A 15,266-nucleotide genomic window follows, 5' to 3' on the forward strand; every position below is an offset into this window, starting at 1 on the left:
GTTGGACTCTAGATCTAATGTACCAATTTGACAACATTTACTCTGGAACCAAAGTACTACCACAAAGAAGGAGCAGGCAACTCAGGAGGACTATGAGGATGCTGTGAAGTTATGCCGGGAGAAAATTAGCAGGGCTCAAGCCCAACAAGAGTTGAGCTGGTCTACCGCTGTGAAAGGCAACAATAAATGTTCCTATACATACATAAGTAACAAAAGGAGGGCTAAGGAGAATCTCCATCAGTTATTGGATGTGAGGGGAAACACAGTAACACAGGATGAGAAAAAGGCTGAGGTACTAAATGCCTTCTTTGCCTCAGTCTTTAATAGTAACACCAGTTGTGCTCCAGGTATTCAGCCCTCTGAGCTGGAAGACAGGGACAGGGAGCAGAATGAAGCCCCAATAATCCAAAGGGAAATGGTTAGTAACCTTCTACACCACTGAGACATTCACAAATCTATGGGCTTCACCCAAGTGTGCTGAGGGAGCTGGTGGAGATGATCACCAAGCCACTTTCAATTGTTTATCAGCAGTCCTGGCTAACTGGGGAGGTCCCAGTTGACCGGAAGCTGGCAAACCTGATGCTCATCTACAAGAAGGGCTGGAAGGAGGATTTGGGGAACTACAGGCCTGTCAGACTGACCTCAGTGCCAGGGAAGGTCATGGAGCAGATCATTCTGAGTGACATCATGTGGCACATACAAGACAACCAAGCAATCAGGCCCAGTCAGCATGGGTTTATGAAAGGCAGGTCCTGCTTGACCAACCTGCCTCCTTCTATGACAAGGTGGCCCACTTAGTGGATGAAGGAAAGGCTGTGGATGTTTGCGTACCTAGACTTTGGTAAAGCCTTTGACACTGTTTCCCGCAGCATTCTCCTGGAGAAGCTCACGGCTTGGGCAGGCATACTCTTGGACATGCAGATGAGGTTCTTAGGGACATATGTTAGAGGTGGACTTGGCACTGTTAGGTTAATAGTTGTACTCAATGATCTTAAAGGACTTTTCCAACCAAAATAGTTCTATGATTCTCCTAAGTCACAAGTAGCTATTTCTCTTCAAATGTAGGAAGGTTTGAAGAAGATGAACGCTCTGCCAGTCTTTAAAGACATGTTGTTTGTTCTCCTGCTACGGGCTTCAGCTCTTTTTAAAGTATATACTCTGGTTAGAAACTAAAGCTTGAAAAGTTGTTGTGGTGCAGGAAATTCATCACGGGAAGGAGCTGCCTTGCTTCTGCTAGTTGGACTGGAGAACTGGCAGCTCCTACAGTAGACAACTGTATTTTGTTGAGCAGCAATGCTTTAGGGTTTGCTGGAAAGTTACTCATATTTCTATTGCACCCTCTGGATATCATCAGGAATCACATGCAACTAAGAAAGTCTTTCAGTCTGAGTTTCTACTTCTCAAGATTTGTCCTGGGATTTGAATAGGGCAAGGAAAGAGCAGAGCCTGTAGGGAGACATTTCCAATCAAGGCTGTAGCCAAGTGGGAGGCTGCTCCTGAAAATCAATGCAACTGATGAAGCTTGGCATTTTAATTGTCTTGTTTGAAGAACAAAATTAGGTTATGGAGAACAATGATCAGTGACTGTGATTAAAATTTTGAAATGTGCTATGTATCCTGAGACTTGTACTAGTGTGTGTGTACTCTGCAACTGCTAGGTTTGAAATAGCTGTTAGCAAAAAAGGGGCCAAGAAAACAAGTGTCCTGGCTGGACATGAAGAGCGTAGACCCTTCATTCCCATGTAAATAGTAAATATGAACAAAGAGGTATGTTGAGATTCCGTTTCTGAAATCGAACCCTACCCTGAGTCTCTCTCAACACCTTCTTCACCGTATACTTTCTATGAGACTTCACACCTAAATTCACATCCACAGAATATTGCACAGCTTGGGAGTAACTGTGACCCAATAATAATGCTCAACTGATCCTATGAGGGAGACGATACAATGCAAGACCATGGTGATTTTCACTTTTTTCCTGCTTCCTGCAGATGAATGTGAGTTGTTTCCTACTAATACCTTTGATTTACATCTCTAAGGATTTTCCTCCTTACAAGAATGCAAATGACAAGTGAGTCAGAGTTCACTTAGGAGAATACCCACCTGCAACAGCGGTAGTGTTACAGAATCATAATCCCATTGCATGATACAAACTCAAACCTTTTATGCGGATACAGCTATGGGAGAGCTCATATACCACCAGATGTATCAACTGAACAAGGTTATAACGTCAGCTTGGGATGATCTCTGAGAGGCTAATATCCACAGTTTATCTCAGCTTAAATTGCTCCCACAGATAAAAAAATAATTTTGCTTTCTAAGCAACCAGCAGGATGGTAACTCTGTTGTGGAAAATGAAGATGTATTATTTTGTCAAGGACATTTATTATCTCTGACTGGGAGAGGAAGGACATTTATACTCAGAACAAGGCTACCATGTCACAGAATTAGTGGAGAAGTTAAGAGGGAGAAGGTAAAATAAAAGTTTATTTAATAAAGATTTTACAAACAGTGGATGGGAAAATTAGATGCCATTGCTCTCTGCGCTGGGGAGATACTTTTTTTTTTTTTAAATGAAGACCAAACATAACAAGCCAACCACAAAACAGGCTCTGTCTTACAGGAAATATAGGAATTGCTAAGTCTTATTCTGCACATACAACTTCCACCTCCTCACTGCCCAGTTACAATTGTGCTTTGTGCAAAACCAATGAATCAAGTGACTGGAAAGGCCGTGATGAAAATAACATACATGCTCTTATACTAGTGAGATCAAACAGATAGCTTTGCTGCAAGAGATCAATATCAACATTTGTGACACTACATAAACGACAGTACAGAAAGACAATTCCTACTCCTTAAAGTAGACACTGACATAAAGCAGAGCAGGTCAAATAGTGAACAGGAATAACTCTACAACTACTCTGAGGTTATCCCTACCGTTAGTCGATTCCAGTGCTATCTATTCATACTTATTCACTAACATCAGTTTCAAGAAGATGGGAAAAAGCTACATAGTATAAAAGCTTCAACATTTTGTAATTGATTTAGAATTTAATTCCATTATGGATTATGTGTTGTACAAGTATTCAAGTTCTTCACCTCTGTTGCTGCAGAAATCAGGGGATTAGACAGTTTTTATGCCTCCTAAGCAGGACTGTGGTCTTGCTTATGCTACAGCTCTTTATCTTGGAAAACCAGACACAAACTCTAATTCAGTGCATATTCCTTGTTCATGTTTGGGTGGATGGGAGTGGGTGGGGAAGGGGAAAAAAGACTTTTCTGGATTCTGAGAAATTCCTGCACACCATGGACAAATAAAACACTGTGATCAATTTCTATAATTCTCATAAACTTTCCTTTTCCCCCTAGAGTATAAGCTTGTCTTATTGCCTAAGGTAGGAGTAACTGAAGAAGTCAAAGTATTCAGTCATTTCATGCTTGATGCTATGAGATTATATCTCTTTTGCCTTAATTTTCTTTGGAGCTTCTTTCCAAGGATGCTACTGTGTTCTGGATTAGGTCACACTTCATGCTTTTAGTCTCTACATGCTCACACAGTAAGCATGTGTGGCCTCAGAACACCATCTGTAGTTACAGTGCTTGCTACTTCATGCAACACCAGTGCTGCTGCCTCTACTTATACCTGCATTTTACATAGTCTCTGGTTTGAGCCTCATTTCATATCTTAGGTTCCCTGTTATCTTGCAGCTGTAGTCCTTTGGCCTGATTGTCTTTCCAGGGTGTACCCAGGCTTAGAGACTGAAAGACTTTTTTCCCCAAGGTTCCCAAATGCGGATCTTAAACCGCACAAAAAATAAGCCTTAATTCTGAGAGGAAGACAGACTTTTGAAAAGATTAGGAAAATGTGGTTGATAAATACCATTAAAGGGACTGCAAAATGAAGCTCCAAACAGGTGAAATATGTCATTAGTATCCCTTTCAGTCACTTGTGACTTTTTATTAATGAAGGACATTTTTGCAACCAGTCTATCAGTCACATTTGCTTTCCTTTCAGAAACATGTCAATATCTTTATCATGTTGCTGCTGTTTGGGATTGCAAAATGGCCTGGAGCAAATATCCAGCTCATGTAATTTGACATAACTCCATGGAAATCACTGAAGCTATGAATGCTTCTCCAGGGAGACAATCAAACTCGGAGTATATGTGTATCTGTTTTTTTTTTAGGAACAAATTTTCAGTTTTAAACATTAAAAAACCCCACAATTGTGCCTCAAAAATTATTTTGATTTCCATGTCCCCAGGTGCTCTAAAGTCACTTGCCATTTGGTTGAAAAAAACATCCCGAGCAATTCCAGTCTCAAAGATTATTTAATTTATAAGCTACGAAGAAACAAAAATAGCTGTGTAGACAGCAGAGAATGGCTCTTTCATGCAGACTCTGCGTTTGATAGTTGTGATTTCACAAGCTGTGGCCAAAACCAGGAAACGAGCAGATCAAATTTCTCATGCTGTTAGTGCAGTTGATATTACCTCAGGGAAGTAATTATTGACTCAGGGTTTGTTATAATGCAGTGAACATAAACAGTTTAAAACCACTCTGCACTGAATTCCCGTCCGACTCTCAGAAACCAGCAAGGGACCTTTCTGTGCTAGAAGGTGCTGGTAGATCTGTTTTTCCAGAGGCAGGCAGGCCAGGGAGAGCAGTCCACACACAACCCAACTTGTAGTATGCTGTTCTTATGCTGTGGGAGCCACAATAGGCTTAAGCACAACCGGAGTGGTGGCCTGATCACCATCCATATACACTTTTCAAGAACCCAAGTGAGGCTTCAAGCTGGAAGGAAATTACTTGCTGCTGGGGTGAAGGTTTATCCTGCAGATGATGGACCTAGGGATGGAGCTGGGACACAGAGACAGCTCTACTCAGCATGGTCTAACTGCTAGTCCCTTTGCACTGTACAGCTGCTCTCACTTGAGGGCTCAAACATTCTGATTGCATCAAGCAAGCTGGAGAGGACATATCGCTCTCAATGCTCAAATCAACAGCGCAAATTCCAGTTGGATCAAGTTAGGATATGATGTAGGCAGGAACCCATCTCTACAAGCCGTAATGCATCTCCAGTATCCTGGCTTATCTCCAGATGCATTTGGATGTGAAAAGACTTTTGACCAATGGCCACGTGGAACACATCTGAACCAAGGATGAAAAGGAGCATAATCTTGTTACTGCTTTCCCACATACCAGTTGTTAGCTCCTAGCACAAACTTTTCAGTTCACTTTTAGCTGGAAGTCTGACAATGTAGAAAATGGAGCTAGTCATGCCTGCTGCCACTAGAAATGCTTCCCCCTGGGAATCAGTAATGCATTTAGTAGATCCTCTTTATGAACATTTTGTTGATTTCCCAGCTAGCAGCAGAATACTCCAAAGATGAATTTTACTCTGTTCTGTGCAGATAATACACGTAAGTAACTCCCAAGGACATAATGAAATATACAGTGGAGATGCATTTCTACAAAAAAGTATTTTCTGTATTTTCAGGTTTCATGGGGCTGTTTTATCATTAGGTTCCTCCAATTTTACAATAGTGTATCCATACTTTGATAATTCTGCAAATATGAAGATACATTTCACTTTTATTTTGCTCCAATACCAAACATTTATTATACAGAATGAAGACAGAATCTAGCCTACAGTGTTCGCTAGTGTTTAGAAAACACCCATCACAATATTTAATTCATTTCAGCCAAGTAAATTCATTTTTCAACTCTATTTTGTGTCAGATTATGATATCATTTGTAGCTCAGGAATGTTTTCTGTACAGGGGATTAATCCCAGTGTAGAAGGGAGCACTCAAACAGCATGTACAAGTTAAAACATTCTTTGCTTCATGGTGATACACAGGTCTTACATGGTTTCTCTGTGTTTGGGTGATCATTACTCTTGAAGATGCTTCCACACTACAAAGGTATGTGCAGTACCAAATTTTTCTGTTAACTTGCTTGAACTGCATATCAGATAGGTGAGGTCATCCATCAAACTGAAGACAGAGCATTTCCCTAGTTTCCCTATTTTGCCATCACTAGTATGTAGTAAAATGCAAATGAAAAGCATACTTAAATTAATGTTACTTCTGCCTTCACTATCACCCATATTTGGAATATGAAGTGAATAAACATTTATGAATGTCAGTAGCACAGTCTCAAGAGGGAAGAGTGGCCTCTGACCTAAAGTATGTTTTAACTTTGTCACAATGTGGGAGGAGATCACAGCGTCTTTGTCTGTGGCTCCATTTCCTCATTTGCAAAGTGCAAGATGTAGCAACATCTTTATTACTTAGTGGTAAAGAAAAACTTTAGGCAGCCTGAGATGCATGCATGGCTCCATATGGTCTTAAAGAGCTGCTGGAAATGTGACAAGGAGCAGAATTTGGCTTAATGAGGTTTCCCAAACAACTGAGTGGGAGTGGGTTCTTCTGCCCCAGCTAAATGTCATGGCAGGGGTGATATATCTTGAAACTTCTATCATATTCAGTGAAAAGGTGATTTTCTGTCTCCTACAATATTTATTATTATATAATAACTCTTCCTTTCAGCCAGTGGCTCATCTATCTTCCCTGGCTTCATTTCCTAAAGAAAATCATCCAAAATAAGGGAAAATTGAATTCATGCTTTTTTTAAGCCATGACAGACTCCAACCTAGAGAATCGGTTTCTCCCCTATCTTTTAATGTCATATATTAATACAAGCCTTTCATCTAAGAATAATAATGGACTTGGAAGTTGTGTAGAACCTTTACAAGAGTGAGAGCTAATTCAGAAAGAAATAAGAAGTGCTGTTTTTACTACCAACATAGTGAAACAAGGATGAGTTCCTCAGCTAGTTCAGCACTCTACTTAGGCTAAAAATTGATTTATGCTTGCTCTGGGTTTGGCCCTACTTTCTTATGGTGTCTTATGTGGGCTGTAAATCAGACATGCCATACAACTATGCATGATCTTTAGAATAACTTTTCAGTTAAATAAGGTTTTTTAAAATAAAGATTCATTTTCCACAGACTTCTTTTGTTTTATTTGCAAAATGTTGAGGAACATTTTTGTTTTGTTTCTGCACCAGCACAGAGGAAAAATGCAGGCCTCTTGGTTTTCAGTTGCTTTTCTTTCACTGGCAATTTTAATTACTTTGCAGTATAGACCAAATTTCTGCCTCATAGGAGCATATTAATTTTCCATTATGAAGTAAAATATTTTCCTTTTCCAATACCACCATAAAATAAAAACAAACCAGCAAAAGAATTAAAAATATGAACAGTCATGTATTTCTGAGACTTCTCAAAGCCTCAATTATTATTCTCTTAGACACACTCCATTAATAATAGTCTCTAAGATGGCTTGGAATCTTCCTAATTTCAACAGGATAAACTACTGCTTTTGGCAGTGTTACCCTCAATTCTTTTCATACTAGTTCTCACATAAAGCATATCAGCCTGTTCTTAAATCCCATTGATTTATTCTCTTACACTCAACCAGATTAGGATAAAAATGCACATTTTACATTGCACATTTTACTATTGTTAACAAACACTGTCATGACAGATAAATTGTCTTATCTTTGAGACCCCTGTGTGGTCTTCATTCTGCGCACAGCCACAAGGTGCAGCTTGTCTCTCCAGTGTATGTACCAGTGATGGAAACAGAAGGCTTCTGAAATGACACCTAGTGAGCTGTAACCACCAAATCAATGGTTTATTGCTGGATGTGAATATATTCTCACTTAGTCTCCCAAAAAGTTCTTTTTATTATATTGGGCACAGTGTTGTGAAAAGAGAGTGAAATGAATGGGCAACAAAATATAGTTAACCCTGTTTATAGAAAAACTGCAGAGATTCATAGTACAGCTGTTTTAATTACCGATCAGCATACATTTATGCATGATGATAAATAGCTTATTAAAATATCTAAACATAATTATCTAGTCTCTAATCTAGACAGGTCTGACTCTCCATGGCCAAAGGCAGCATGTCACTTTTCCTTTGGTATCTGTAATCATAAGCTTTTCCCAATCTCCTCAACAAGCCTTTCAGTATGTAGAAACTAAATGCACATACTTCTTTCAGTTTATCAGTAGAAATAACTGATTCAATAAAATTCTTTTGTAACCTCCTTGTTTGAGCACTCTGAGACTGATAATTTCTGGACTTCTCAGTCCACGATATCAATTAGTCCTGTATAAAGAGCTGCATATTTTAACAGTTTTACATGTCCCAGTTTGTTAGCATCTCTCTGAGAAAGAGTACCGTGTACTCTGCCAACAACATCTGCCCAGACCAGTATTTTTAAGTGGGTCACACTTCCACCATTCAGGCCTAACTCCACTTAGAATCACACAGCTGCCTTCATACCACCCAGCACTTTGTCTTGATCCCCTATAGAGCTTGAAGCTCTAAGAGAGACTTCTAATTTCTTGCAGTTTATCATTTATAGGTGCTTGAGATCTCATGTAGGCTATACAACAGCTTGAAAGAGTGGTGTTTCTGTAGCCCAAGAGGACAGGCAATTACTGCATGCCATGGGAGAGTAACAGGAGAGTATTTAGGGGTCTTTGGGAGTGCATGGCTGGTGGGGAGTTGTTTGCTCTTTATTACTACTGCTATAGGAACAGTCCAGAGAGCAAACTATTCCCAGAATCACACTTGGAGGGGAGCAAAGGAATACAGTTGTTTTACTCCATCCTGTGCAGATGACCAAAGGACCAGATCTGGGACCAAAGCATGCAGGAAAGTTATTTGACAGTGTGGACATTACTCTGAACAGATTTCTTTGCAGCTTGAGTCTGACCTTATGTATACAAATATGAGAAGGTAGTGTGTATTCTCATCTGACTGGTTCCCTTTCCTTTTCTATTTACATTAGGTAGATGCTTAGTTTCCTTCATTTTAGTTGTCCACAATTCAACAGCTTTGTAGCTTCAGAACCAAACACACGAAATTTAAGAGATCTTTTTTTATTAGCTTTTTCTCTTACTTATCCCAACACTGGCTATTTATTTTGCAGTTCCTAAGGCACCCCTAATATTCAATCTTTTTTCAGTGCTGTCTTCACCACTTCTACCCCCTTGGCTAAAAGGTGACTCAGATGTTACAGTGTGAGTTGTTATACATTCCTTTCAGGGCTATTTAGAGAGATGCTTCAGCTATAAAGATTGTAACCAGATCTCAGCCTGTCTGAAAGGCTGGCTATGTTTTGATCCAATTTTTCTGGTTTATATCCATGTCTAGCAATGTTTAGTTATTCTTTAACTGTAAGTGATGTTATTCATATGCATACTTGCTGTAATTTCTTCTGTTATAAGTGACATTTAAAGTTTTGCTCTCAAGAAATTAGAGTGGCAATCCCTGAAGCATTTAAATTACTTGAGTGTACTGGAACATTTCAGCTATTATAAGCTGAAAATGTTAGCCTCTGCCATCAAGCTAAAAAAGTTATTTAGAAAATCATGCTGGCAAATATCTAAACTTATCACAATTAAAAACAAACAAACAAACAAACAAAAACCCACAAAACAAACAAACAAAAAACCTCAAAACAGAACAAAAAAAACAAAACAAACGAAACACCTGAACAAAACCACCACCACCACCCTCAAACCCCAAACTTTAGCAGACTAAAAACTTAGATCGCAAGGGCAGGAAATGTAAGTCCACTAATTGTAATTTCATTTTAAAAGGCTATTTTCACTTTTAATACTTTAGCTTCTCTTTGAGTTTATTTCTGATCCGAATTCTGTTCACACTAAGTGACGACAAGCTTGCTGCAGAGGACTTGATTCTGAATAGGAACCCTGGGAACACAGCGGGAATCCTGCAGCAGGCACCCCAGGTGCAGTGTGGTATTCTTGTCTACTCTTTCTTTTCTCTCTTCCCCTCTGTCCACTACCTAAGCTGGGGTGGGCACAGTGCTACAGCCATAGCTGCTCAATGCAGTCAGCCCTGATACAGTACCAGGATTCAGGTGATGCTGTCCAGCTCTGCTCCTTACACAAGTGAGTGCCTTCAAATGGCTTCAGACAGGTTCAATGAAACAGTAAATGCAGAGATCCTGGCATTATCCTTTCACAGTGCTCATGTTTTTCCTTACAGAGGGGCCTGGGGAGAGGAATGTCCTGGGTCATGGCTGCTGCCCTTAGTGGCAGGACAGTTCCACCATCCCCACCTCTGCCCAGCTCTTCTCTTTCCAAGAGGTAGGCAGCTACGATCAGACCATGATGGATGTGCCCTCAGCACAGCCAGAAATGTCTGGAGATCTACCCTAACATTCCTCTCAAATTGCCTGACTACCAGGCTCAAAGGAACATGGAGGTCAGCATGTTGCTCTGTGCAGGTATACAGCTGAAAACCACTGCATTAGTGTTATTTTTCTGTGCCTGTGTCTCCAGACCACTGCAAATGTGAAGACAAGCTGTTTTATCTGCTGCTTTTGGTGCTGTAAGTCAGCCACGTTTGCAATGTACTGGGAGTTTTGTGCACTGAGCCTTTTGCAGCTCCACTGAAGGGAAACATCTTCTAGTTGGAGAGCAGTTCCCATAGCCTGTATCACTGTGCTCTCTGACTGCCTGTCATCCTGGGAAACCAGTGGGTACTGAAAAAATCTCCCTTAATCAAACGAGAAACAAATATTCCTACTTAAGATTTACATGAGTACAGGTTACAGGGGGGAAGGATAGGAAGCCACTTCTCACCTCTGGTAACAACACAGATAGTTTTGTTTTCAGTAGAATATGGGGAGTAATTGAGGCTCAGCAGCCTCCCACAGCTGGATGGGGATGGAATTTGCATGCTATGGTATCAGTCCAGGGACAGGAGAGGAGGTAGGAAAGGAAGGAGGTTTGTAAACAAAGTAATAATCAAAGAAAAATGAAGCTTCAGGGAGACCGAAACGATTTCTCAAGTCAGCAAGGGGTCTAATCCAAAACATTGTTTCAGAAAAAAAAACAAAACCAACCAAACAAAAAAACCACCACCCGCTCCTCCCCCCCAAAAAAATAACAAGCAACAACCCAACAACAAACAAACTCAAAAACCAAAAAAGAACACTGATCTTGCTTTGGAAACAGCTTTTTCATTCCTGATTTGTTGTCATTCTGTAAAAGGTGTAAATATAAGGCTTTACTAACCTGAGGAAGAGAAATACAGTGTTTCATTTTGACTTGAACAAAATCACCCAGCTGCACTCCTTCTTTTAAGGTGGCTATCCAACCTCCATTTCTGGTGGCAGGAGGGTACTCTGACCCACGTCTGAGCTCTCAAGCTTCTAAAGGAATTCAGACTTTCTTCCTGCTATGTCCAGTTCCCACTGCATGGGCATGCCCTCCTGTCATTCCTAACGGAAGAGTTCTGCAAAGCTGACAGGGTCATCTACCAAACTGTTTACATTACAAATCAAAGTGCACAGCACTGGAGCACCAGACAATAGCAGTCAGTGGGGATAAGTGGTGCATTTTTATAACTATCTTACTGAACTGCGTATGTATGTTTATATCATTACTTGCATAAAATGAAACAGATATAGCCCATTATGTAGTATTAGCTTGCTAAAGAAATGGGTACATTGTTATTAAATTACCTAAACCACTTTGGTTCAGTGGAGTTTGTCATTAACTGCCAGCAATATCTCATTTTTACATATGCTTTACTTCCTATACCTATGCTTTCTACTAGGATTTAGTATACTGAACTGGGAACTGGAATCAAGAAGTCAAGGATGGCAACTTTACGCGAGGGGGAAAAAAGGTACAATTGCGTATCTCCCCCAAACTAATGCATTTTCGACAGAGAGTGTTTTGCAGCTATAATCTGGGCCGTAGGTGCTGTGTGTGAATATGTGCAGAGCTGATAGTATGCATGAAGCAGATATTTAGGTGCATCAAGAGCTGTGTACATAATGTGATGTCTGAATAATTGCCATGATGGACAATTAACCTCCAAAAGCGTGCTTTAGAGCATTTTACTGTGCAGCTGCAAAAGCTACATGACTAAGTGGCAGTCTATGAGCAGAACTGTCTGCTTCCTCTGACAGCATTAATTGCAGTTCGTATCATCCAGTACTACCATGAAATAGCAGGTTCATGACTTTGCCTTACAGGTCATCAGAAGAGCAGCTTAGACAATCTAAAAATCAGGTACATGAGCATCATTCTCCTGGTTTTCAGCCATAATTTCTGAAAGCAGAGCTTTTTCCTTGAATTATAGATAGAAGAGCTAATCAATTAGAATAAGGTTAGAGTGGGCATTTTAGTCATTCAGTTATGGATGAAAGTCACAACATATTTAGATGATCTACTTGTCAAACTCAGATAAATGTGTTATGTTAACTTCATTTTGTGAATACCTGACATGATGGCCATATCCTCACATGTTTTCCTCAGGTCTTTTCCAATGAAAGCACACCTAAAAATCCACAAGGACATTACTGTGTATTCAATAAAAATGAGTCGAAGAGAGAATAATTATCTGCAAGGGAAGTTTGATTCAGTGTTCATCAGAAAACACACAGGTATCCAAGGTATGACAACACTCCTAAAAATCTTAGGCTTGATTTAATTAACACTATTAAACCTTAAAAGTGCTATGACAGACACACAGGAAGAGCCGAGGCAATCTTTTTCTTCATTTTTAACTTAAACGAGGGAACAACCTTTGAGTGAAGAAGCATCTTGGGCACTTCCTGATGGTTTTCACACTCCTAATCTCTTTTATCATCACTCTATCAGAGAATATGCTTTTGATTCTTACAATGTAATTTCTATTTCAAATATCATACTTACTTCTTAATCTATAAAATAGGAAACAACTGATGAGTGAATCTATAAAATAGGAAACAACCTTTCTACACTATTCATGTAGAAAGCAAATACCTGATAGGGGTCTCATGACATGGAGGATTAAACTCAACCAAGCTCTCTTCCAGTTCTGTGTAACTATATCTCCACTCCACCATTTACGTATGACATTTATTTACATGAAATATAGTCAATTTTTTCAAGTATGTTATGCGCATAAAATTAAAGGGACATAATTTTTTTAACACCAGCTGCCATGGACAACTGATTTTTTTGTTGTTGCTCTTATTATCAATATGCTTGCGAAGTTTGTAAAAAAAAAATCACGCTTCAAGTATTGAGCATTCAAGTTGTCCATAATATCTTAATTTAGTCATTTTGTGTCTATTATACAACCTTTAGATACGTGATCATGTATTATTTTTTCAATAACTCTGGTACATTTGATGTACTGGGTGGAGAGGAAAGGAAGAGCCTTGATCATGAAGTTAGTTTCAATATATTTGAGATCTGCTTCATTAAACGGAGGTGGACTCTGTGCAATTAAGTTTTGGACCTGATTGTGTAAGGATCCACTTGAGAAAAATGGCCTTAACATATTTGATGCTGCAGCAGTAAACATGTTCAGTAAAATGAAGGTCTTTACTTCCCACCTAAGAATTACTTATGGTTATGGACTACAGCTGGTCATAAATTTGTCATCAAAACCATTCTTCACCTAGAAATGGACTTTTGTATAACCATAATTTTTATGAAATATTTTTCTATATAACCAAGTTCACATAATGAAAGAAAATTATATGGTAAAACTTCAGTTTTTCAGCATGCTGTGTTTCATCTAAGAGAATTAGCTCCCAACTCTCACTGCAGTCAAGACTAGGACATAAACAAGTATGAACACATGTTTTTTTTTAATTTTGACTCTATTCCTCTTAGTCGAATGACCTTCAAATGAAACACTTCAATATACAGATCCCATATTTCTTCAAGAAAAACAAAATAAAATACACCCCTCAAGAAGAGAGTATAATTGTAAAACTCATCCAAGTGTCCTGTTATTTGCATCTTCATTGTTTAGTATCACTTTTATTACAAAGGCCTTTGGTGACTTAATAATGTAGCAGCTTTGTTGAGCCGATTAACATTGTGATCTGTGCTTTTAAGCTGTACTGACTAAATTGCGCTAATAGATGCTTTACTCTGTGGGCTTTTTTAGGGTTGTGAGCACAGAATTATAATTCCCAGCATTATTGGAATAGCAAAATGTCTTTTGCTTAATCCCTTCAAAGTGCAAAAGAAGACATTTTCAGAAGTTCTACCAAGTCAGATAGAGCACCCAAATACGATTCTGTTGAGCACGGGGTGGGAGGGCTGTCTCAAATAAGTACTTGTTTTTCCTATAAAGTTGTGATTTCTCTTTAAAATATATTAAAGGCTAAATTTAGTTTCCTGAAATAGGATGAAACCCAACATATTAGTATTTTCTTCATAAACTTTTTATGGATGAGACTGTTGTTTCTTTTATATTTTTATTCAGCAAAGAACCAGTTCTGAGTCTTTTCTAAACATAAAAAAGTTATGGTAACAATGCACAATGACTAAAAAGGGAGATTTAATAATTCTTTTAGATTTTACAGAATACGGCACATAAAATGCCTGAAGCAAGCAGAAAAAGAAACTTGCATTATAAACCTAAACATTTTATTACTGATGAACAAAAGAAAACATATAGGAAAGACAATATAAACAGTAGAAGAGATGCTGTACTCCTCACTGACTGAGCAATTCCTTTCCATACCTGTTTCTTCATTGTGCTGGGATGCTTGAAAAGATAAAATCTAATTTGAACTGATGATATATGTGCCTAGAATCTGTTCATTCCTATTTTAAGAGTGCTCATTTAACACATATTGGATCAAATTCTGCTTTCAGTTACATAGGTAACTGCAGATTAATTTTATTGATTTATTTGAAATTCCTTTGACCTTATCTCAAACAGAATTTGGTCTATTGTCATTAAACACATGGAAAAGTGAAGAGGTGATAACATATGATTTTCTTTGGGTTGGTCTGTGGTGTGTTTCAATTTTGACATCTGTGTAGCAGGGGCAGAATACATATTAATAAACTAAACACTAAAATGGCCTCTCTCTAAAAAAATAGCAAATTATTGATAATATTAAAGCAGAATAGATTCAGTGGGGTTTTTTGTTATTGTTTGTTTGTTTCTCTTGACACAGGAAGACTTGTATTTTTGTGTTATCCTTTGAAAAGAAGTTGTCCTCCTTCAGGTTGTATAACCACTTTGAGCTTGACTTCCTTCTGTTGGAGTATTCCACGACAAGGGAAAGGTACCGTTTTGTTCTGCAATACATTGTGCAATTAATGCCTAGAATGTAAACAAAACCGTTCCCAGCAGACGAATGACTGTTATGACAAGTTTTCCCGAATTCAAAAGTGGAAGT

At 38.8% G+C, this 15,266-nt stretch overlaps 1 protein-coding gene across 10 annotated transcripts in view; it reads right to left on the reverse strand.

Annotated features, from left to right (window-relative positions):
• Positions 1–15,266, reverse strand: part of RERG (RAS like estrogen regulated growth inhibitor) — a 134,677-nt gene that overhangs the window by 69,545 nt on the left and 49,866 nt on the right. Inside the window, exon 1 of one of the 10 annotated variants that reach the window (XM_065030011.1) lies at positions 12,351–12,409. The exons of the other annotated variants lie outside the window; for them this stretch is intronic. Within the exon in view, the coding sequence (XP_064886083.1) occupies positions 12,351–12,366 (16 nt within the window). The 5' untranslated portion in view covers positions 12,367–12,409. Of the gene's footprint in view, positions 1–12,350; positions 12,410–15,266 lie in introns of those variants that run through there. 10 annotated transcript variants of the gene reach the window in all.

This window comes from Columba livia, chromosome 1, assembly GCF_036013475.1.
Source record: "Columba livia isolate bColLiv1 breed racing homer chromosome 1, bColLiv1.pat.W.v2, whole genome shotgun sequence".
NCBI classification, from domain to species: domain Eukaryota; kingdom Metazoa; phylum Chordata; class Aves; order Columbiformes; family Columbidae; genus Columba; species Columba livia.